General features: G+C 39.4%; 1 protein-coding gene across 1 annotated transcript in view; it reads left to right on the forward strand.

The window, feature by feature from the left end:
* The window catches only part of LOC137498536 (uncharacterized), a 53,021-nt gene extending 31,349 nt beyond the window's left edge, over positions 1-21,672 (forward strand). Inside the window, exons 2-3 of the mRNA XM_068226186.1 lie at positions 20,926-21,165; positions 21,422-21,672. Coding sequence (XP_068082287.1) covers positions 20,926-21,165; positions 21,422-21,459 — 278 coding nt within the window. The 3' untranslated portion in view covers positions 21,460-21,672. The remainder of the gene's footprint in view (positions 1-20,925; positions 21,166-21,421) is intronic.
* Positions 21,673-25,921: the final 4,249 nt, after the last annotated feature.

Below are 25,921 nucleotides of genomic sequence, written 5' to 3' on the forward strand. Positions count from 1 at the left end.
CGCTCGCTTGAACCTCAAGTTAGCCAGAGTAGAGCAAGCGTGCCGAGAAGGCAAACCTGTTGGCTAAACGTAGTCCCACTAAGGAAACCCAAAATATTCTTCTGATGATGTACGGAATTTGAAAATATGTTCTACTTAATATGGAAATATATTGAAGTTAACGTTCTTCCTTTTCTTCTGTCAGTTTTCCCACACACAGATGGGGTCGTGGGTGCGAGCTATATCGCACCTGTTGACTGAGAAATGATATAATGGATGCAGAAATGTTCTCACGGAACTGGAGTGGTTATCGTAGAGACAGGATAGGAATGGAAGGAGGGGGAGGGGGTATCCATTCTGTTGAAAGAAGAGTTTGTAAGCTACGAAAAGTTAAAGATGATAATCATGAAATTCTAGGTGTAAGGCTCATCTCTAAATAAAATAGGCAACTCGATATTTTTGGAGTGTATAGACCTAGGGAGAGTGACGGAGACGGAATTATTTTACAAGATAATCAGCTATGCGGGGAACGTTACGGAAAGGAACGAGACTGTAGCAGGTGATCTCAATTTTCCAAATTTCAATTCGGAAAGCAAAGCGAACGACAGGAAGCATGACCAACAAATGGCACATAGGTTAATCTCGCAAGGATAGCAGAATCAGAAAGTGATGGAAACAACTAGAGAGAAGAATATTCAAGACGTGGTCCTGGTAAAACAAGAAAAGCTCTGTAGATGGTATTAGTGATCACGATGCTGTTTTTGTCGTAGTTAGACAAAAATGTGATGTAAGGGAAGGTCATAAAAGTAGGACTATTAGGCAGTACCATATGGCTGGTAAGACAGGCATGAGGGAGTTTAAAAAAATAATTATGATCAGTGGAAAACGGTAAATAAAAATGTAAACAGACTGTGCGATGGGTTTAAAGCAATTGTTGAGGAATGTGAAAACAGGTACCATTAAAGGTGGCATGGAATGGTAAAGACGCGCTATAACAAAAGAGACTAAGGAGGTGCAGGTTGGAAATAAATAGGGTTAGAAAAAGTTGCGGAACTAAGGATTGAAGGAACCTACTAGGAAATCAAATTTAGAGAAGAGGTCAGCTAAGGATAACATAATGGCAAGCATAATATGTCAGTCATACAAATTTCATTGAAAGATGGAAGGGTATGTATATATACTTTAAGGCAGAAACAGGTTCCAAGGACATTCCAGGAAACATAAATGAGCAAGGGGAATCTATATGCCGAGGATCTACCGAAGGCAGAAATATTCAGTCAGCAGTATGTAAAGATTGTTAGTTACTAGAATAATGTTCAGATAAAAGAGGTGACAAATACAAACAAAGTATTGAAATTTACCTATGATAACAAACACATTTGCAATAAGAAACAAACTTTGAAAACTAGGAAATCAGCTGGAATTAATAAGATTTCTGAGGATATACTGAAGACAATGGGTTGGGATATAGTACCATACCTGAAGTACTTATTTGATTACTGTTTGCATGAAGGAACTATACCAAATGAATGGAGAGTTGCTATAGTAGCCCCTGATTACAAAGGAAATGGGTGATAAACATAAAGCCGAAAATTACTGGCCAGTCATTTTGACATGTGTATATGTAAGTTTTGGGAAAGCATTATTTCTGATTATATTATATATGTTTACGAATTTAATAACTGGTTCGATAGAAGCTAGTTCATATTTAGGGAATGGTATGATGATAAACGTGATTAGAAGTGAGGTTGTGAGTTTCTCTCATAGGAAAAGTTCTCTCAGTTTCAATTACTGCGTTGATGTGGTGAAAGTTGCCTATGGTGATCACTGTAAGTACCTAGGTGTTAATATAAGGAAAGATCTTCGTTGGAGTAATCACATAAACGGTATTGTAAATAAAGGGTAAAGTTCTCTGCACATGTTTATGAAGGTATTTAGGGGTTGCAGTAAGGATGTAAAGGAGAGGGTACATACATCTCTGGTAAGATTCCACTGAAGCTCAACTTGTAGGATTCCAGCAAGATATCGCAGATATCCTTGATTCGGAAGGTCAAATGGACTATGTCGTGATTGACCTAACTAAGGCATTTGACAGGGTAGATCAGGGGAGACTACTGGCGAAAAGGGTGCAGTTAGACTAGACAAAAGAGTGGGTTAATGGGTAGCTATGTTTCTAGAAAATAGAACTCAGAGAATTAGAGTAGGTGAAGCATTATCTGATCCTGTAATCATTTAAGAGGAGGATTCCTCAAGGCAGTATTATTGGAATTTTATGTTTTCTTATATTTATAAATGATATACTGTAAGTGAAGAACTGGAATCACAGGTAAAGCCTTTTGCGGATCATGTTATACTGTATAGCAAAGCAAAAAGCAAAGCAAAAGCAGAGTCATCTCCGTACAGGCCATGACGGGCCTTGGAGGGGTGGAAGGTAAAGGCTTCCACTATCCGTAACCTCGGCACTGGATGGTGGTAGAGTGGTTAGCTGTACGCCCGGCCGCCTTTGCCCACAGGAATTAACCTGGTACTCATTTCTGGTGTAGTTTGAGTGAACATCAGGGCAATATGCACCTCCGGAAGTGGAAATCTCATTTCTTAAATTTTACGACTTCCTGACGGGGATTCGAACCCACGTCCTTCCGGTCGAACCGAGTACGCCTCGTCCAGACAGCCCCTTGTTATACTGTATAGAGCAATAAATATGTTACAAAACTGTGAGCAACTGCAAAAAGACCTCGACAATGTCGTGAGATGCATAGTAGGCGATGGTATGATGATAAACTGGATTAAATGTGAGATTGTGAGTTTCACTTACAGGAAAAATCCTCTGAGTTGTAATTACTGCGTTCCGTATGGGAATCACTGTAAGTACCTATGTGTTAATATAAGGAAAGATCTTCATTGGGGTAATCACAAAAATGGTATTGTTAATAAAGGGTGAAGTTCTCTGCATACTGTTATGAAGGTATTTAGGGGTTGTAGTAAGGATGTAAAGGAGAGGGCATATACATCTCTTTTTTTTTTTGCTAGGGGCTTTACGTCGCACCGACACAGATAGGTCTTATGGCGACGATGGGATAGGAAAGGCCTAGGAGTTGGAAGGAAGCGGTCGTGGCCTTAATTAAGGTACAGCCCCAGCATTTGCTTGGTGTGAAAATGGGAAACCACGGAAAACCATCTTCAGGGCTGCCGATAGTAGGATTCGAACCTACTATCTCCCGGATGCAAGCTCACAGCCGCGCGCCTCTACGCGCACGGCCAACTCGCCCGGTATATACATCTCTTGTAAGACCCCAAATAGAATATGGTTCTAGTGTATGGGTGCCTCGCCAGAAATACTTGATTCAAGTAATGGAAAAAATACAAAGAAAAGCAGGTCGATTTATTCCGCGTGGTTTCCGACAAAAGAGTAGCGTTACGAAAATGTTGCAACTTCGGGCTGGGAAGACTTGGGAGAAAGGAGAGGAGCTACTCGACTAAGTGGTATGTTCCAAGCTGTCAGTGGAGAGATGGCGTGGAATGACACCAGTAGACGAATAAGTATGAGTGGTGTTTTTAAAAGTAGGTCCGTGGTGTAGGGGTAGCGTGCGTGCCTCTTACCCGGAGGCCCCGGGTTCGATTCCCGGCCAGGTCAGGGATTTTTACCTGGACCTGAGGGCTGGTTCGAGGTCCACTCAGCCTACGTGATTAGAATTGAGGAGCTAGCTGACGGTGGGATAGCGGCCCCGGTCTCGGAAACCAAGAATAACGGCCGAGAGGATTCGTCGTGCTGACCAGACGACACCTCGTAATCTGCAGGCCTTCAGGCGGAGCAGCGGTCGCTCGGTAGGGCAAGGCCCTTCAAGGGCTGTAGTGCCATGGGGTTTGGGGTTTGGTTTTAAAAGTAGGTAAGATCACAATATGAAGATAAATTCGGAATTCAAGGGGACAAATCGTTGAAAATGTTCATTTATAGGAAGAGGAGTTAGGGATTGGAATAATTTACCAAGGGAGATGTTTAATCAATTTCCAAACTCTTAGCAATTATTTAAGAAAAAGCTAGGTAAATAACAGATGGGTAATCTGGGTGACTGTCCGAAATGCAGATCAGTGGTAATTGTTTGTTTGTTTGTTTGTTTGTTTGTTTGATTGATTGATTGATTGATTGATTGATTGATTGATTGATTGATTTGCTTGTTTTAGAAGCGGTTGACTTGATGTGGAAAGATATATTCGATGATTACGTGTTTCTCTGATAGTTGGCAGTGCAGTGTCTTAAGGAAAAAAGGTGTATGCCAAGATTACCAAAAATACCCAGCCCTCGAGCCAGACGCGATTTAAATACCTGGCCTGGCCAGTGATCGAATCCAGAACCCTCTCAACTGAGGACAATATGCTGACTATTTAGTCAAGGAATCGGACCAAATATATATTTTTCAACAGAGTTAAATATTCAGAACTCACAGTAAAGAGAAACACGAGCAGACCATACGGTATATTGGCATAACGAAATAAAGTAGCTTAAATTTCATTTCTAATTTACAATACTTTCGTTGTAAATGAAGCTTTGATGTAAACATGAGAACATGGCTGTTTAAAGTTACTTGTCTCATAATCAAGTACTGTACGCACATTAAGGTAAGAACTTTGGTAAATATAAATAGAATAGAATTTCAATGGAATCAAAATTTATGAACTATTAATGACATCAAATATGTTGTGCGCACTCTTCATCCGATTATTCGATACTATTCATGTAATAAAAAAGCAAACGCCGTGGCGCAACGGCCCTGAAGGGCCTTGGTGTACCAAGCGACCGCTGCTTACCCTGAAGGCCTGCAGATTACGAGGTGTCGTGTGGTCAGCACGGCGAATCCTCTCGGCCATTATTCTTGGCATTCTAGACCGGGGCCGCTATCTCACCGTCAGATAGCTCCTCAATTAATTTTAATCATGTAGGCTGAGTGGACCTCGAACCAGCCCTCAGAACCAGGTAAAAATCCCTGACCTAGCCGGGAATCTAATCCGGGTCCTCCGGGTAAGAAGCAGGCACATTACCCCTATACCGCGGGGCCGGCATTCGTGTAATAATTCGGTATAAATGGTACAGTATTATGCGGTTTGGGTCACATAGCTTTGAACTTGAATTCGGGAGATGGTGGGTTCGAACGCCACTGTCGGCATCCCTCAAGATTATTTTCCCCCGTTTCCCCATTTTCATACCAGGCAAATACTGAGGCTGTACCTTAATTAGAGCACGGTTGCTTCCATCCTAATCCTAGCCCTGGCCTATCATACTGTAGCCATATAACCTGTAAAGTAAGGGGCAGTACAGTACTAGAAATAAGTAATGGCACACATGAATTGTCAAAATCCTTGGTATTGGACACTTAGCATGTGGAAACTGCGAAAACCTGTGGTCACAACCAATGGTGAGTAGATCAAATCTTGTCGAAAGTAGTCAAAGTAACATCTAGTGGAAGGGGTAGACAGTCAGTAATACGCGTCGAGTGTTCACTTGACTTAGTGGTAGCGGGCTCGCTGCTAATCTCCGAGGTTGAAGGGCCGAACCAAGTCTGACCTCGCTACGACGGTAGGCTTTGTTTATTATTTTTTCACCTAACATTTCACTTACAATCATTCGCTTTTACTTATTATTCCTGATAAAATTGTTCCTCTCTTAGGTGCATTTCGATACGAGTTACTATAATAATAATAATAATAATAATAATAATAATAATAATAATAATAATAATAATAATAATAATAATAATAATAATAATAATAATAATAATATAACGAGCGCCGTGCTGAATGGTTGAGACAGTTGAGGCGCTGGCCTTTTGATCCCAGCTTGGCAGGTTCGATCCTGGCTCAGTCTGATGGTATTCGAAAGTGCTCAAATACGTCAGCCTCGTGTCGGTCGATTTACTGGCACGTAAAATAACTCCTGTGGGACTAAATTCCGGCACCTAGGTGTCTCCGAAAATCGTAAAAGTAGTTAATGGGATGCAAAGCAAATAACATTATTAGGGGCCTACATTATTAAAATGCCGGCGAGTGGTCCGTGCAGTTAGGGTCGCGCAGCTGTGAGCTTGCATCCGGGAGATAGTGGGTTCGAATCCCACTGTCGGCAGCCCTGAAGATGGGTTTTCATGGTTTCCTATTTTTACAGCAGGCAAATTCTGGGACTGTACCTTAATCAAGGCCCTTTCCTATCCCATCGTCGTCATAAGACCTATCTGTGTCGATGCTTCGTAAAGCAAATTTAAATAAAGAAGGAGGATATTTTTTTCACTGCACAAGTACGTTAAACGAAATGCAGTCACAATTTGAGCTTCTAATATTTCGTTTTTTGATTGCCGAATTTCCTCAGTTTGGATCAGATGTTTGTATAATCGTTATGTGGAGGATCGGCAAAGGAACTCTCTGTGCTGTGATAGCGCGAGCTTGGCCTTGAATCGGGCGGTCAGATGATGTTATACCACCCACTTTAAATAATAATAATAATAATAATAATAATAATGTTATTTGTTTTACGTCCCACTAACTACTTTTACGGTCTTCGGAGACGCTGAGGTGCCGGAATTTAGTCCCGCAGTTCTTTTTATGTACCAGTAAATCTACCGACACGAGGCTGTCGTATTTGAGCACCTTCAAATACCACCGGACTGAGCCAGGATCGAAACTGCCAAGTTGGGTTTAGAAGGCCAGCGCCTTAACCGTCTGAGCCACTCAGCCCGGCACCACCCACTCTACTTGATAATTTAGTTTGTTACAATGGCCATAATACACATACGTGATTCGTTATAATTAGATCAGTTCCTTGCGTACTCTTTACAAACACAAATATGCGGCATGTCTATGGAGTAATCAAAACAGACAAGCTTGTTCGTTATCCTTTATGCTTTCTACCTCTATATTTGTGGAAGAAGAAGGGGTTGTCTTCCAAATATGAATGTTTTTTTGTGTTACATTCCTCTGTGCCATGAGCCTGAGAAGGCCTAAGACTAGCCCACGAGTTGCTTGGCACAAATACTTATCCATTTTTCTACATTGTTATAAGTACGGCTGTAAAACGGCAACCACATCGTATGTAACGATACAAGAAGTTATAGGTGAGAGTGCGGTTCGAACTCACGTCCTTCGGCATGGAAGACACGCTCCAGACGTCCGAGCTACGCATACACGGTGATTGGAAATTAGCATATTCCTGTCTTATGTGACTTGCCCAGCTAATATTAACACGAAGCGTTTGATAGCAAGTATTGCACGTTCTTCATGCAATTTTACAGTGTGTATGCCAAACGTCCGTAGCGGAAGAGTAGATTCACCCCGTGAACTTCCAAGTGACGTCTAAAACGTATCTTATAACTAGAGCCCGGAAGTTAGGCATTTATTTTTGGTTAAAATAGGCAGGCAAAAAGGCACTTGAAATACTGAAAATAGGCAGTACTGTAATTAAAATAGGCATTTATTAGGAGTGAAAGCAAAGAGGAATCTCATTCATTATTAATGAATATATGTATTTTAAATACTCATTCATTTCTTTATTATCAATTTATCACGTAATTAGCGTACTTACTCTTACTTTCCTTGGTTACAAGCAACAACAAGGTGCTTTTTCAAAGTATCAACTGTCATAGAAAAACGATTGTCAGAAAGAATGTTTTTCATCATGGAAAAGAAACGTTCTACTTCCACGAAGTGATTGGCGCAAATTTGAAACAAGCTATTTCGGAAGGACACATGCCAGTTAAAACAGAATTTTCACCTTTCAGAACATCACGAATGTTCTTCATTTTTTCAATGTCCACATTAGCACTCAGAACACGTTTACACTTTTCACTAACACTGCTTCCTTTTTCTCCTGGTGCTTGCAACAGTTGATTTACTGCATCTTCAAAGATCGCTATAGATGATACCAGCGAATCATCTCTTTCCTCCAACTCCAAGATTGCTTTCGGTATCACACTATAATGTGCTGTTATAAATGCCAGATCACTGCTGAGGTCTTCATGGTCCAACAACTTTTTTACCTCGCGAGATGAAGCAACTTCGTCTACCGATACGGCATGAAGTACCTCACAGATCTTGTCCAAATTTTTGCTGTAATATATGACTGGTGATATCCAGGTTCCCCATCTGGTGAGAACTGGCTGTGGAGGTAAAGGGAGCTCTGGTCCCACGTCCTTGAAAACCCGGATTCGGGAGGGTTATTTTAAGAAGATTTTCTTGGTATTCGAAACTAACGTATCCACGTGAGGGTACAAACTTCTTATCTCTTCAACAATTCTGTGCAGTCCATGGGCTAGACATGTGAGGTGGAGCATTTTAGGAAAGAGAACTTTCAAGGCTGTAGCTGCTTTCTTCATGTAAGGTGCTGCATCTGTGACAAAAAGTAGGACATCATCATGCCGTATTCCATCCGGCCAGAGTTACATTAATGAATTTGTGAACAAATGTGCCACTGTGGAACCATTTGCTTCCATAGTTCCAATGATGACGTTGGGCATGGACATAGATCCAGGGAAAACTGAGATTGCCTGCTGGATGTTGTAACAAGTTAAACAGTAGACTAACAGCTTGTTTTATGTTTGACCCGTTAGACAGAGGTGATTTCCTCCCTTCCTCTGCACTATCTTATCATTTTAAAATCGGGAATACCAGGTAATGACGCATTGTCACAGCAAAAGGGGGTGTGAGGAAGTAGAAGAGACGTACCCCCATCCTGTCTCTTTCCTGGTATTCATTATGCTTGTGCATTCGTTTCACTAATGAAGGTTCTGCTATTTACAGAGGTTAAATGAATGGGTTGAGAAAATAAGCTTTCCAATGCCTGAAAACAAATAAACGATTTACAGGGAACAATATTCTAAATAGATATTTGTGACGGCAATATGTTATTTAATTTGTGCAACCTTTTTTGTCTTCGATGTACGGAAATTCATTATGTGCTTTTTAAAATGTGTAAATCGCAGAAGAAAATGCATAATGATCAAAAAAGGCGAAAAAAGGGCTTGAAATATTAAAATAGGCAACGGAAGCCAAAATAGGAAAAATAAAAATTGTCTCTACACTTCCTAAATGCACGAAAACATAGTTATCTCTGTCTGATTCTTCAATATATCCAGTCAGATAAAAAAGGCATTTTGCCTAACTTCCGGGCTCTACTTATAACATGTGCTATGGAACTGTACTTTTTGCGACTGCAGAGATGCGCCATTACTTATTTATGGTACTGTACATTGTTCTGAATTCTTGCTATCGCTCCATTGAATATACAGTAACAGCACTTGTTGGCTCCCTTACACTCCGTTTCGCACAAGTAAATACGTAAGTATCCACTGGGAGAGCACCCGTGGAAGCATGTCCACCCGTACTTTCAAGGATGGCGCAGTCAAATCCGACACACGCCGTGTTTCAAACAGGACCAGAAATGATGCGAGCTCTTTCTTTCTTTCTTTCTTTCTTTCTTTCTTTCTTTCTTTCTTTCTTCATTTCCTTCCTTCTTAATCCGTTTACACCGCAGGGTTGGATTTCCCTCGGACTCTGCGAGGTATCCCACCTCTACTGCTGCAAGGGCAGTGTCCTGGAGCATGACACTTTGGGTCGGGGGATACAACTGGGCAGGAGGACCAGTGCCTCACCAAGGTGGCCTCACCTGCTATGCTTATCAGGGGCCTTAGTAGGGAAAAGGGCCGGAGCTGGCCCAGGGGCTGATGCGCAAGATGGTGGCTATACACGGGCTCTTATGGGACTAACTCTTAGGACCTGGGCTAGGGGCTACTGCGCAAGATGGCCGCCACGCGCAATCCACCTCTAGCCACGCGCTACGACCTCTGACACCTTCAGACAATAGGATACCGTCATCTTATGGAATACTGTTGAAAGAGGCTACTAAAAGGGGCGCCTGACTTGAGAGAGTATGGGTTAGCGAACTAGGCTTCTTTACCTGAGTCTAGGCATGATGTATTGGCCATCTCTTGTAGGACACTTCATTCCGGGGTGGTAGGGGTCGAGCAGAGTATAGCTCATTTAGGGGGCACCCTTGCCTTAGGTAGGAGTCGAGCAACCTGTGCTGTTGTTGTGTCCGCATTGGTGAACGAGGGGTATTTAGCTTTAGCTGAGTCTAGACGTGTTGTGTGCTAAGCTGTCATCTATCTAACCTCCTTAGCTAACTATTGTGGACGGCACTTCAGCCCTAGGGGAGCAGAGTAAATGCCACTCCCACGGATTCGAACGTGGAGTTGACATAAACTCTAAACTAAAGAGCTTAAGTGCAATTCAAACATCCTCACTCTGATTGAAATATCTGTACGATGAAGGTGTACTGACTACAGTAAATGTGGAGACATGTACTGTACATGTCAGCAGAAATAAATGACTTTGCGAGCTAAGCTGTATTTTCCAATCTGGTGTTGCACAAGGAATGCGACAGTGTGTTATGACCGAAGACACCTGACTTGAGAGAACTCAGTCTTCAGCTACAAGTCAAAGCTTGTTAGCGGTGACGTTACTACAACTCTTGCTACTATGATGATGTCACTTCACTCAGATCCTCATTTTATGAGGTGGGGTGGAGGGGTAGAATTGCATCAATGGTATACTGCCAGTCGTAAGGGTGACTAAAACGGAGAACTAAGTCAGGGGAGAGCTGTGCTAGGACAGAGGGGTAAATAGGCGTACACAGAGCATTATAGAGGCATTCCCTAATTACTACTTCTTTTTCTTCATCTTCTTCATCTGTTTACAATCCAGAGTCGGTTTTTTCTATCGGACTCAGCGAGGGATCCCACCTCTTTCGCCTTAAGGGTAGTGTCCTGGAGCTACAGATTCTGGGTCGATGGATACAACCGAGGAGGATGACCAGTACCTCGCCCCGGCTGCCCCACGCGTTAACATCTTAAGACCTAACTGCCGACGTGATTATGGTTAAGAGTGCTAGGTTAACCCGTGCATATGACGCCAGGCTTAACTTTACAAGGGCGTTACAGTCTCAAGTTTGAGATTCGATTCTACGCTCAACCTAACTAGACGAGATGAGACATGATCCAAAGATTTTGATGCTGAGATTGGTGGAAGCTTACGGCTACACATAGGACTAGGGATATGGTGTAAGGTCTAATACAAATGCTTCATTCATAAGAGGCGTAATATTGGGAATCATCTTTGAAGTTCTAAAAACGGAGAGCCTAGCATGCACATATCACCAAAAAATAACTGCACGTGCAAGTTGACTAGCTTTGGATGTATTTGTTGACACGTGGAATACAAAGTTCATTTTTTCTACAAGTTCGCAACTTAGGTACAATCACGCAGGAAGACGTAACCTATCTTCATACTGAATACCCAATATAATACGTGAAAAATTATGTGGTGTCGGAATTTAACTCTGCAGGATTTCGCGTTTTAGCAGAATCCCCGAATACAGAATAAAATCCCTACCTACACTTCACGTTCGATGCCCCTGCAGGCCTAACGTTGCGCTGACCACGCGTTAACCTTCCAGGACATGACATGGTACTAGAGAGATGGTGTAAGACTTGATACATATGCTTTATTCATTGAGGCGTAACGCTGAAAAGCAACCTTATGTCTGACGGTTTTCGGGGGCGATGACTGGAAAAGAGGCGGCCGTGTCCGTAATTCTGGTATAGCCCTGGGATTATCCTGGTGTGAAAATAGGAAGCTAAAGAAGACCATCTCGAGGGCTCCCAGCTGCCTGTACACGAGCCGGGAATCGAATCCGGAGCCCTTTGAACCGATGGCCGCTACTCCGACTATTCAGCCAAGGTGCAGGACGTAAGAATCAATACTAACAATTACATGAGAGATAAAAACGAATGTGATTGTTACCATCAGAAAAACACATGTTTATTAGTATTCCATATTCGTCGCTATGAATAAAACAGGATGACGATTGCTGTGTGTCCAATTCGTATACTTAAAGAAAAAAAAGGGAAATTAGAGAGCCTAAAATATTATACCTACGAACATAACGCCCACCAAAGGGCATCTGACCTTTAGAAGAAGAATTAAAGGGATAAACGAATGTAATTGGAAATCTACATACAGAAGTAACATGATAATATAAACTTGTTCCTGCCAGTGCATAGAGAAGTAAAAAAAGAGGAGTAAATCGAATAATTTTAAAGAAAATAGATGATTCTTGAATTATTGCCTCTTCATATTCAAACACTTGTTCACTCGAGTTATTCTTCTACTGGAAGAATACACAGTCTTTTCCACACACTAGAGTTGGATCGTACCGTTGCTACACGTACCCGGTTGTCGTTGTCAGGATGAACCGCTTCAACTATTCCACATTTCCAGCGAAGTGGTGGCAAGTTGCCTTCTTTGATGAGAACCACAGACCCAGGCCATACATTCGGAGACCTTCTGCCCCATTTGTGACGCTGTTGCAACTCCGTCCATCTCTGCCTGAAATGTTGCTTCAGCTCTTGTATGTATTGCCACCTGGAAATTATATTAATCAATTTTGATTCAGTATCAAATTCAGGCAAGGATGTGAGTTCTCCGATCAAGAAATGAGCAGGTGTGAAATATGGAGGGTCCAACGAATCATCAAGTACTCTTGATTAAGGGTCTCGAATTAAGACACTCTTCGATTTGAGTAACTAAAGTGGTCAACACTTCAAATGTAAGTAAACTTGTTCCCATTAGCTGTCTGAGGTTGTATTTCATGGATTTTACGGTAGACTTACATAGGCCTCCGAAGTGGGATGCAGATCGTGGAATGAAGTGCCATGTCAGTCCCACACTGAAGCGGTAGCATTCACTGATTCATTTTTCACGAGGAGACTTTGAATTTCTCTATTAGATCTAACAAAATTAGTTGCGTTGTCGCTGTATATTCTTGAGGAATATCCTCTTCGAGGTGTGAAATGATGTAGTGCTGCCAAGAAGGCACTCGTGGTAAAATTTGTTATTACTTCAAGGTGTAGAACCTTTGTTGCCAAACAAACAAACAGTGCTATATATGAATTGGAGTAAGTCTTGCTTCGCTTGCTGTCATTTCTTTAATAGGAAAGGGCCCAGCATTTTTTAAATTATATTTGTTCTTGGCGTCGACCTCTGTAGATCTTTTGCTACTACTTGCATCATATGATATGAACCTGCGTGTAATTTTAATTGTGGAAGTGTAGAGTGTTTAATGTGAGGAAAGGAACGGTAAGGACGACACAAACACCCAGTTCCCACGCCAGGGATATTAACCATTTACAATTAAAAACCCCTGACCCGGTCGGGAATTTAACCCGGGGCCACCGGGTGACAGCATTTAAATACAACGTAAGGAAACACACACCACCGAGTTTACATTTCAGAGATCCAAAAAACAGAGAAAAGTGGTTATAATAACACAGAAAATTGTAGGATACGTGCAGAATACTTCGAAGAACTATATCACGGCGATCCACCAGAAGAGAAATTTAATTTTGATAATACAACAACAATACAACCAGATTCAAAACCATCAACAAAAGAGGAAATCAAAGAAATCATAAAGGAATTTAAAAACAATAAAGCACCTGGGGAAGATAATATAGTTGTTGAATTGTGGAAATACTCTAGTGACAATATGATACAATGTTTAACAGAAATCATCGAAGAAAACTGGACAACAGGCACTTTACCAGCAGGATGGACATCAACATTATTACATCCGCTCCACAAAAAGGGGAATAAATCAGACCCTTACAACTATAGGGGAATGTCCCCTTTACTAATTACATATCGGATTTTGTCCCAGGCACTCTTAAAAAGAGCTGAAAAATACTAGACCCACAATTAGGAGAGTATCAAGCAGGATTTAGAAAGGGAAGGTCATGTTCAGAACAAATTTTAAATCTAAAGAACATAATAGCTATGAAGATGATCAGAAACTCTAAATTTGTAATCACTTTTGTAGACTTCAGAAAGGCCTATGATTCAATTGCTAGACATACTCTATTTGATATTTTAAAGGAATTTGGACTTGATAATAAAACAATTGAAATAATTAAAGCAACATTAACGAACACAACATCCAAAGTAAAATTTTTGGGTGAACTCTCAAAACCATTTGAAATAAGATCAGGTGTACGATAGGGAGATGGTTTGTCACCTCTACTCTTCAATTGTGCATTAGAGAAGGTAGTTCGAGAATGGAGGAAAGCCATCAATACTAAACGTGTTCAACTAGGAAGAAATCCAAATAAAATTATTACAGATTGTTTGGCTTTCGCAGATGACATGGCGTTAATTACAGACTCAATAGATAACGCTCAAGAACAAATACGACAATTACAGAAACAAGCGGCCAAAATAGGATTGCAAATATCATTTGAAAAAACAAAGTTCATGACAAACATCATTAATGCCCCTCAAAATGATCACAATTAACAATAACATAATATCTCGGAAAGATTGCTTTAAATACTGGGAGAATAGATAACAAACAACACAAAAGAAAAGGTAGCTATAGATATAATATAAGAGTACCGGTAGAAAAAATGGAAAGGATGTTTCATATGACGAAAAACATATACAATAAGAAAACTCTATCCTGGAACTTGAAACTAAGACATTATCAAACACTGGCCCGGCCAGAAATTTCATATGCAGCAAAAACTCTTAAACTTACAAGAATTGGGGGTCTTGAAAAAGTTGGTGTTCCAGAGAAAGCCAACGAAGACGCCCTGGCAACTCTAAAGGGCATAGGGAGAGCTCTGGACCTTCAAATTGAAGAAAATATGATAGATGCCTGTCACCGGTTACCTAGACTACCCGGCCAGTCTCACAGTGGGATCATCGTGATGTTTGTTCGACGTTACGACAAGGATAACTTCATGCAGAGAAGGCGAGTTAAACACAACTTTTCTACACGGCACCTAGGACTTCCGGACGACAACATCATTTATTTGAACGAAAGCCTGGCGCCGGAGAAGAGGAAGCTGTTAGCACTCGCTCGCAGATTCAAGACGGAGCACAACTACAGGTATCTATGGGTAAGAAATGGAATCATACTACTAAGAAAGAGTGAAGGTTCAAAGATCAGTGTAATTAATGGAACTGAAGACTTGAATAAGTTGAATTAAAAATGCCAGCTTTGACTTCTGTTATGTTTCATGTCATTTGTATTGTCTGTAGTATTTGGAAAGTGAGTGTACTCCGAGTGAGGTATGTTCAGAGAGCAGCGGGCCTAGTCTTCTTTACTTTCACTTTGCAAGGGCTTCTATTCATAGTTACCGGCATTCCTCCCTGCATTACTGGAAGAGTTCTCTCTAAGTAAGTCATTAAACCTGTATTACCAGAACTGTACAGGTCTAAGGACCAAGCTTGATTTATTTTATATAAACTTATTAGGCGAGAACTTCGATCTGTTGGCTTTGACGGAGAGCTGGCTAAATTCTTCTGTTAGCAATTATGAGCTATTTGATCAAAGATATAACGTATTTCGATGCGATCGTAATAAAATATATACAGGTAAGGAACTTAGCGGAGGTGTTGTACTGGCTGTCAGCAACAAATATAAGGCCTCACAGGTTGACATAGATATTTCAGCTGAGCATGTATGTGTTAAACTTCTGAGGGAAAATCTTGATAGTATCTTTATTTGTGTGGTATACTTTCCGCCTAGTACTAAACAGGCTGCATATAGTGAATTTTACGAAGGTATTGAAGCCAGTCCTATTTTAAATAGTAAACAGGTAGTAATATTAGGAGACTATAATTTACCACAAATTATTGCAGAAAATGATATAACGTGTGCATCCGTACGAATGAATAATTTCTTACAATTCATGGGATTAAGAAATGTTAACGGCGTTGTTAATAACAATGGCAGAATGCTTGACCTAGTATTGTCGACAAAACTTCTATCCTCTCGTACCAGAGGACAAACATCATCCGGCCTTAAACATTACGTTTACCGGGCGAGTTGGCCGTGTGCGTAGAGGCGCGCGGCTGTGAGCTTGCATCCGGGAGATAGTAGGTTCGAATCCCACTATCGGCAGCCCTGAAAATGGTTTTCCGTGGTTTCCCATTTTCACACCAGGCAAATGCTGGTGCTGTACCTTAATTAAGGCCACGGCCGCTTCCTTCCAACTCCTAAGCCTTTCCTATCCCATCGTCGCCATAAGACCTATCTGTGTCGGTGCGACGTAAAGCCCCTAGCAAAAAAAAAAAAAAACATTACGTTTTGTTACCAAAGAAAGGGAGAAAAATGTAATGATGCGGGAAATAAAATTGTATACAATTATAACAAGGCAGATTTTGAATTGTTGTACAGAGGACTTTCACACATAGATTGGAGCTTTCTGGAAAATTACACAGATGTTAACCAGGCACTAGATATATTTTATTCTAAATTTTATTCTGTTATAAATTCAAATCTGCCTGCAGAAAGTTTTTCCTGGTAACAAAAAACTGAGTTGTGTGAGTCATTGTGTGTATGTTGTGTGAATGGGTTTTCTTCATTTATTATTATTATTATTATTATTATTATTATTATTATTATTATTATTGTTATTATGATTAGTATTATCACATTAATTGCTGTACTGATACGTAGGCCTAACTTACCGGTAGTCTTAGAATTATCTGTCTGTAGTATTATTTCTTTTTAGAATTGCTATGTCTTACTTTTATGTTTACATTTTTAAATTCTGTTTATACTGGTTAAGTGTAAGAGAGGGCCGTGAGCCCTAACTTCGCCACAAATGTAAGTCAGGAATAAATAAATAAATAAATAAATAAATTCCTGTGTTCCGGCAACCATCAGGAAAAAGAAACGATACCCTTGTTGGTTTACAAAAGAGATAATAAGAAATATTAGGCGGAAAGCATACCATCACAGAAAAATGCGCAAAGGGCAGAAAAATCAGACTTCCCATTTCTTGAAATTCAAAGAATTGAGAAGAAGTGTTAAGCAAGATATAAGCATCGCGTATAAAGCCTATATCGGGCAGGTAGAGCATGAAATAGGCGTAGATACTTTTGGCATTTTGGGCATTCGTTAAAAGTAAGCAAAGGAACCCATATGTCAGTGTAATGAAATACAATGGAAAAGAACTATTAACCGACAAATCTGTTGCTGACAGTTTTGCAGGCTATTTCTCATCTGTATACTCAGAGAAACGGGCGCGGTATGATTTACCGAAATATGAGAATACGGAAATAGATCCATTGATGAATGTACTAAATGTTAATGAAATTAGTACTACCGAAATTCAAAACGCAATACGCAAGATGAAACCTTAAAAAAGCCGCAGGACCAGATCTAATCCCTCCATAAATAATTAAAGGCTGTGGATATATTTTATTACACCCTCTCTCAAATATTTTTAACATTTCGCCAAGAACTGGAACTTTTCCTACAAAGTGGAAGATAACGCGAGTTAGTCCGCTTCACAAATCCGGGGATAGGTCAGTAATTAATAACTACAGACCCGTTGCAATTTCTTCCGCATTAGCAAAAGTCTGCGAACAAACCCTATATCGGCATGTGTTCGAACATGTAGAAATTATCATTAGTGACACCCAACATGGCTTCAGACCGGGGAAATCGACAACGACAAATTTGTTGGAGTTCACACATCAAGTGTCGGCAGCTATGGATACAGGAGGCCAAATGAATGTAGTTTTTACAGATTTTAGAAAAGCATTCCATAAAGTTGATCACGATGTACTTTTAAATAAATTAGCTTATAATGGACTCTCTTACAGCTTAATAAAATTATTTGCATCATAACTCTCTGATAGACAACAATTTGTGTCTTATAAAGGATTTGAATCTGAGTATTACAATACTCGATCTGGTGTCCCACAGGGCTCAAACCTTGGACCATTACTCTTCTTACTACTTATTCATGATCTTCCTAAATGCATACAGTATTCAAACATATTGCTATTCGCAGACGATGTAAAAAATTTCAAAACCATTCGTTCACAGGTGGACTGTAAATTTCTTCAGAAAGACCTCAATAGCATATCACATTGGAGCGTTATTAACAAGTTAGATTTTAACATTAACAAGTGCCAGGTAATGGCATTTTCCAGGAATGAAAATAAAATTAGTCACTCGTATAATATTTTGAATACTAATCTGTCATCAGTGAATTTTATCAAGGATCCTGGTGTGCATTTTGACGCTAAATTGACGTTCTCTCTATACATAAACGAAGTAGTTGCAGATGCTTACAGAATATTACGATTTATTAAGAGATGCACACGTGACTTCACAAATCCCGAGGCAATAAAGCTATCATACAACTCCTTTGTAAGAAGTCGGCTAGAATACGTATCGACCATTTGGAATCCCACCTTTAAACTATATGAAAACAAAGTTGAAATGGTGCAAAACAAATTTCTTAGATAACTTACCTACAAAATAACTAATAATTACCCTAAATTTGATTCGTATGATGACTTAATGAAACAACTTGGCTCTAAGTCCTTAGCAAAAAGACGAGTAATTGAAGTTCTTCTATTTGTCTACAAATTATTTAACAATCTTACTGGTAGCTCTAACTTGCTCTCTCTGTTCAACTTGTCTGTCCCTAATCCATCTACACGCCCGAAACATGTTACTTTCTACTGCTCTAGATCAAGAACCCAACAACATAGTAATTCACCATTGTTAAACTCAATGAAAATATTTAATGAATATAGCAATGAGTACAGACTAGATATATTTGCAACTACATACAGATCCATAGTAAAACAACGTAAGCAAATAACTTAATTGTTTTCTGTTCTAAGTTAAAATCCCACTTTGCTGACTCCTATTGTTCAGCTCATAACTTTAGTTATCTTTCTAGTTTCTAGTTATACCATCTACCTCATCATCGTCATTATTATCTTCGATAACATCACTACCATAATGTATAATTACAGTACTAATGCAGCTTTAAAGCAGTTCGTAAATAATTTTAATTGTAATATTTAAAATACCCTGTTATAATATGTGCATAAGTAACTGAATATTTGTAATATTATGTTACTGAAGAAAAGTGTATTTTTATTTCATTTATGACTATTTTACAAGGATAGTAAAAGAGAGATATTATAATTTTAATTTAATATTTGCTTTTATCTAATGTAATAGTATATGTATATGTGTTTCACATCATTAGGTTTGTACCTGTCTGAAGCACAATAAATAAATAAATAAATAAATAAATAAATAAATAAATAAATAAATAAATAAATAAATAAATAAATAAATAAATAAATAAATGATGCAGAGCCTAATCCCAAACTACTGAGGTGACTAGAAGGACGAGTTAATTTACGATTTACAAGACAAAAACAGTTACAAAATCTTAGTCACCTCAAGATTAATTGAAGGGGAATTCGAGAGGGTAATGCACTCTCTATCCCCGATTTACAGTTTAAGTCTTAGGACTTACATGAAATTATACACGAGAAGGAAGAAAGTTTAGGTTTTTGGAAATTCAAGGTTTACATAGTTAAAAATTGAAACCTACCCCTCGAATTCAGCTTGCGGAGATAACTACAGAGATAAAAAGCTGGTGGCCATTACCTTGGCTGATGTTCTGCCTGCCGAAGAATGAGGACCCCGTCTCCTCACTTAAAATTCACACACAGTAATTCGGCGATCAATAAGACAAATTAACTAAAAAAGCGACAGCTTTTATACCCGAGAGGAAGTTTCGAGAAGGCTCTGGACTAAATCCGGACACAACCTCTCATTTTATTAGACGGACAAAAAGTTACAAGAAGCCTATGATTGGCTGAAAAATAAATTCACGAAATTTCTGATTGGTCAGAAACCAACGCTGGCGGGAAGAGAAGGAAGTGTTGCAAACCTTGAAGTATCCAAAAATGAGGAAAGTCATTTCAGTTCAGAAAACCTATAAACACAAAACTTCTTTAAATTTCTAGGTATTTCACTTTGCACCAGAGTGCATGACATCAGTTCTTTCATAGAGACATCTATAGAGAAAAGTCCACATTTCTTGAAATATTTGTCGCAACCAGTGATACACCAAAACAAAACAAAGAAATCCAGTCAGTTTAGGAAATTTTAAAATAACATATTACTCCATCGTTTAATAGTGACATCTTTTGATCAACGTCCCAACTTCTTGTACTAGATGTTTCAATTTTTATATGATAGGTAGCGTCCTTCACTGCGCTTCATTTAAATGTACGGGGTTGAGGTGTACCTCCCGCTACAATAATAATAATAATAATAATAATAATAATAATAATAATAATAATAATAATAATAATAATAATAATAATAATAATAATAATAATTATAATAATAATAATAATAATAATAATAATAACAATAATAATAATCAAACCACACGGAGCAAAGGCCCCGTTGGATCATGACCTACCAAGCGACCGCTGCTGAGCTGCTGAGCCCGAAGGCTTGTAGATTATGAGGTGTCGTGTAGTGAGCACGACGAATCCTCTCAGCCGTTATTCTTGGTTTCCTAGATCGTAAATAATAATAATAATAATAATAATAATAATAATAATAATAATAATAATAATAATAATAATAATAATAATAATAATAATAATAAGGAACGTGTTCCTTTTACTGCTGAGGATGTTAAGTATCACCGCATTGCCAAAGTTTGCGTTGAAGGAGGATTTTTAACGTGAAATTTCTAACATGAGTTCCTCGCATTAAACTGTCTAAATTCCCGCTGATTGCACCAGTACTAGGAAATGTTACAGCTACATTGAACACAGGGGATGGAACCTGGTGATGGAGGGATCCTGTTTTTTCCTAAACCGCAGAGGATGTGATCTGTGCACTTTCCTTGTGTGTGTTTGGTAATTTAGAGGAAAGCTAAGGCAGTGCCTGTTTGTTACTTGCATGATTGAATTTTATTTGGTAGATGTTTTGCATATTGTCATCAGCATGGAAAGCTTGTATAAGAATACCACATCACTATAATACCGTTTTGTATGTTCCAGTACTCGTGATAGCACTTTTTGCTAGCGAAAGTAGTGGCCAGACGGACAGCCAACGTAGAACAATCACCACAACCACCACAACCACCACAACCACCGAGCGTGCGCAGCTAGTGGACTCTAACGGAACTCCTAGGAACTGCATCTGTTTGACGACATCTGAGTTCAATCCCGTATGTGGTTCCAATGGAGTTACATACGGCTCTAAGACGAAGCTGGAATGTGGGCAGCGGTGTGGCCATAGTAAGTTGTAAACTTTCTTTACAAATTATGTTTTTGAAACACTGAAGTTTTGTGCTGTGAAAGTTGTGCGGAAGAGAACTTGGAGTAGGCTGTCTCGAACACAACATGGAGCCTGATGTTTTTTTAAGTTTTATACTTTTGAAAATTTGGATTATTATACAGAAAGAATACAAAAGCTGTTATGGGGGAATGCATCCACCAGTGCGTATACTGCATAGCCACACCACTCATTGTCACCTTGTCTTTCTTTTTACAGATGTTGAGCTGCTCTACTACGGCCAGTGTGTAATGTAACCATCTTCAAAACTACCAATACCATTGTCCATGGAAATGAGATGGCTTAACGCTTTCATTTGCCTTATCATTATTTGTCAATCATATTTTAGTCACCAACTTGTTCGCTGAAAGAAATATAACCCTAATATGTAAAATATTCGCCTTGACGTGTGTTTTAAAACATAACTTATAATTAAATAAAAAAATAAAAGAATAATTGAAAAGAAGTAACAGCATGACTGTATATGTTTTGAGATGACGTTACTGGAGGGATCTTTCCGTCCTAGCCCACGCTCTGGTGTCAGCAATAAGTCTAATTGCTGGTTTCTCTCTGATTGATATGGCGCTTAACCTGGCAAGTGGCTAGTATCTACCATGCAATTTCAGATTAAATCAGTATAAACAATTGTACCATCGCCCACAGGACTGGAAAGATGTGGCAGTGACTCGTGAAATATCACGTCACTGCCATAAGATTTATCTGTGTCTGCGCGATCTAAAGGCAGTTGTAAAAAGTAAACTTAAAAAGAAAGAAGAATCTCGACAAGGTTGTGAGATGGACAGCAGACAATGATGGTAAACGGATGAAAAGTCAGGTTGTACAGTATGTTTCATCGATAGCAAATGTTTTTATTACTGTGTTGGTGGGGTGAAAGTTGCTCACGGGGATCGTGTGTTAATATAAGGAAAGATCTTAAGAGTATTCAGGGGTGGCAGTAGGGATGTAAAGGAGAGGGCATGTATGTCTTTGGTAAGACCCTAATAGAATATGGTTCCAGTGTATGGAACCCACACAACGATTACTTCACATGAGATATGTAAAAAAAAAATCCAAAGGAAAGCAGCACGATGTGTTCTGGATGATTTCTGGAAAAGGAGCAGTGTTACAACAATGTTGCTAACTTTGGGCTGGGAAGACTTGGGAGTAGAGAAACGTGCTGCTCGACTAAGCGGGATGTTCCGAGCCATCGGCGCAGAGATAGACGAATAAAGTCGAGTGGAGATTTTAAAGGTAGGAACGATCATAATATGAAGATAAATTTGGAACTGAAGAGGACAAATTAGGGCAGATATTCATTTATAGGAAGAGAAACTAAAGACTGGAATAATTTAACAAGGGAAATGTTCGATAAACTTCCAAGTTCTTTGAAATCATTTAAGAAAGGCTAGGTAAACAAATGATAGGAATACACCAAATGGCAACAGTCCTAAATGCAGATCAGTGATGATTGATGAACACAGTGACCACCTGCTGCTACGTGGGCTGAGTGCTAACTGAAGAACAGCCTGTACCCCAAGCTTAGCCGCTATGTTAACCCACAACTGGTATCATACGTCTGTGAGACAGCTGCCGAACTTTCTGGCGGCCATTCTCTCTCCTTGCTGAGTCATACTTCTTTCTCCCTTTGTGTACCTTTCAGTTGGAGTGTTGTCTTCATGCAGTGCCGTTCACTCTTTTTGACCTTCAGTAAAAGCGCGGCAAGATGGCTGCGCCGTCTGGCAGACGTATGATACCAGTTTCGTGACTGTTGCTCGTGAGCCGTGTTAGTCAATATTTTGTGATTATTATGGTTTAGCATATTGTTATTATTAGTGATAGTGCTGTGTAATTAGTTAGTACAATATGGAGCCACGACCAGGTCCATCTCAACAATCAGAACAGACTGATAATGTTGAAACAAAACTGATTATTCTCAACGAGTTCTGAGAACAAATGAACCAAATTTGAAATATGTATAGAAGAAATGCTTACTAAAATGTTGGACGACAGTGATATAGATCCGGATTACTAGACAGAAAGTAATGACGAAACACATTCAGAACGGGAAGCGGTTGATAATGATGGAGGGGAGGACATATAAACAGGTGAAGATGATCTAACAAGGATTAATATTGGACGTCGAAATGTGAATTTATGTTTTGAGCTTTCCAGTAATTTGTTTCTTTTAACAAATCTAGGTCATTTATAAAGGACTGACATAGAAGAGAATTAATAATTGAAAACTGTATCCCTAGAAGTTTGAGAAAGATAAGAAGGTGCAAATTTTTTGAAATTCATTTTAGTAATTTTGTATTTTCTTCTTCTACTTTGCTGTGACGTGTTTGAAAACATAGGTTTCAAGTAATTAAGTTCAATAAACAACAATAAAGTAAGAAATTATTTTATAATTTAATAGTAAATTTATGGAGTCTGACAGACACCATGATACCAGTTGAGTATTAATCACACTTCGCTGTGAGACGTGGCAGCGTGAACATCACTCGTAAGCGCTTTGCGAAAGTTAGTCTCAAGTTAACTAATTGTATCCCTCCCAAACAACAGTGAAAACAGAATGAAACAGTGAGAGATGTGCTTCATTGTTTTGCACAGTTCAATTAAACCGACAAAATAATAATTGAACGTAAAATTACGATATTCATAAGCTCCACCGAACGTGACATACCTCGACCAGCTCCTTATGAAATCCGTGAATGCATATTCGACCCGCTGAAACTCGACGAAAGTGAAATAGAGATGGTACAGTTAAATGGCATACCCAAACAAGTGTTCATCAAGTGCAAGAGACAGGAAACTACTAATAAACTTCAACAGTTCGCAGGTGAGCAAGTATTCACACGTAGTAATGGATATCGTAGTAAAGTTACAGTATATTCTGCACGTCTAGGAAATAACATGGTCAGCGTATTTAATTTGCCGATAGAGGTCTCATACAGGCTAATATCATAACAGCTCAGTAGTTACGGAACAATCCTCTCCATGTATGACGAGACCTAGAGTTCGACTTTTAGGTACAAAGTACACAACGGTGTTAGAGCGGTTAAAATTATACTGAAGAAACGCATTCCTTCCTATTTGGACATCAGTAGTTTCAAAGCATTAACAAGTTACGAAAACCAGCCAACTACATGCTCAAGTTGCAATGAAACTGGATATATACGGGGACAATGCCCTCGTCGTAAACAGCCAGAACAAATTCCTGACAATGTTGACATATCTACCTGCGTTAGCTTAGTGCGTGGACAACGCGTTCCTCCTGTATCAGATCCAGTATTTGATAATAAAACTCTCGACTCGCCCGATGTTGCTCTTCATGATACAACTCCAGCAGTAGTAAACGAACCGAATCATTACAGATCAGCCCGTCTCTCAATCATGAGTGGAACGTTCACTTAGTGCCGATCAGGAAAACAGTCTTTTACTAACGGAACAAGAGCAGATTGTAGAAACACAAGAGATAGTCCCAAACGATCAGATTACACCTCCACAGCCTATCCCAACCCAGGCGTGCCTGTTATACCAAGCATCACAGCGCCAGAACAAACAACAACAGTCAGTACAACACGCAGAGAAGACGTAACCCACTGATGAAGTTCCAGTTAGCCTTGAGGCACGTAGTCAGCTGATTCGTGTACATGAATGCCCGCTAGCACACATGAACAAGTTTTGTCGATCTTAAACACAACAGACCTACAAACTCATATGGAAATGGATGCGATAGAAACAAAACCTCCCTGTATTAGCTCTAAAGTCCCAAGATTAAGAAGACCAGTAGAAGATAATGACAAAAGGAAAGGAACAAAAATGATAAAGATTGCCCCCCCAAAACGTTAGCAGAAATGGAAGCCAGTATAACAAATATTCCTGTCACCAGTTCGAGAGAACCTAGTTTAAAATGACTGGTGAATAAAAGTCATAAATGTGGAACGAAAATTGTTAAAATTGTCGCACAAGATTAAAAACTGACGGTAAAAATTGTTTGTTAAACTATTACCATTATTATCTATAATACCGATTCGTACTCACACCACTCTTAATGGGAACTACCTGTGAAGCAAACGTAAACAAGTATTTCTCCGATAATTGATCAGAGATCGTGATATTGACATCCTCTTCCTGCAAGAAATCAACATCCATAATCTATCATTACTTGGCCCTTTTTACGATTATATTGCTAATTCCGGAGAAGAGTCAAGATGCACCGTTACACTTTATAGAGGAAGTATAAATATCAAATTAACCGAAACGTATTCAAGCGAAAGATTTTCATCTATCTTAACAAATCAAAACACCCTTATACGTGAACATAAAATTGCATTCTGGGACACACAGAGGAGATGAAAGGGAGGAATTCCTCACTACACAGCTACCTTACTATTTGCGTCACAACTACCGCAGATTAGTTATTGAAGGAGATTTCAATTGTGTTTTGAGTTCCAAAGATCAAAATGGACACTTCAATCCGTCCCCAGAGCTTGAACGTATTCAGACGGATCTACAACTGTGGGATGCACGGGAGATCAAACACGACTAAGTAGTTCAGTACACCTACTTCCAAGGAACTGCAGCATCTCGTCTTGATAGGTTTTATGTTAATAAATATTTTATTTCCAGTATTCATGACATAAATGTTAACATAGTACCTTTTAGCAGCCATCATGCAGTCGTAAGGAAAATAGGAAATGATACTCCTATACCCAA

Source organism: Anabrus simplex, chromosome 2 (genome assembly GCF_040414725.1).
Source record: "Anabrus simplex isolate iqAnaSimp1 chromosome 2, ASM4041472v1, whole genome shotgun sequence".
In the NCBI taxonomy this organism is placed as follows: Eukaryota; Metazoa; Arthropoda; class Insecta; order Orthoptera; family Tettigoniidae; genus Anabrus; species Anabrus simplex.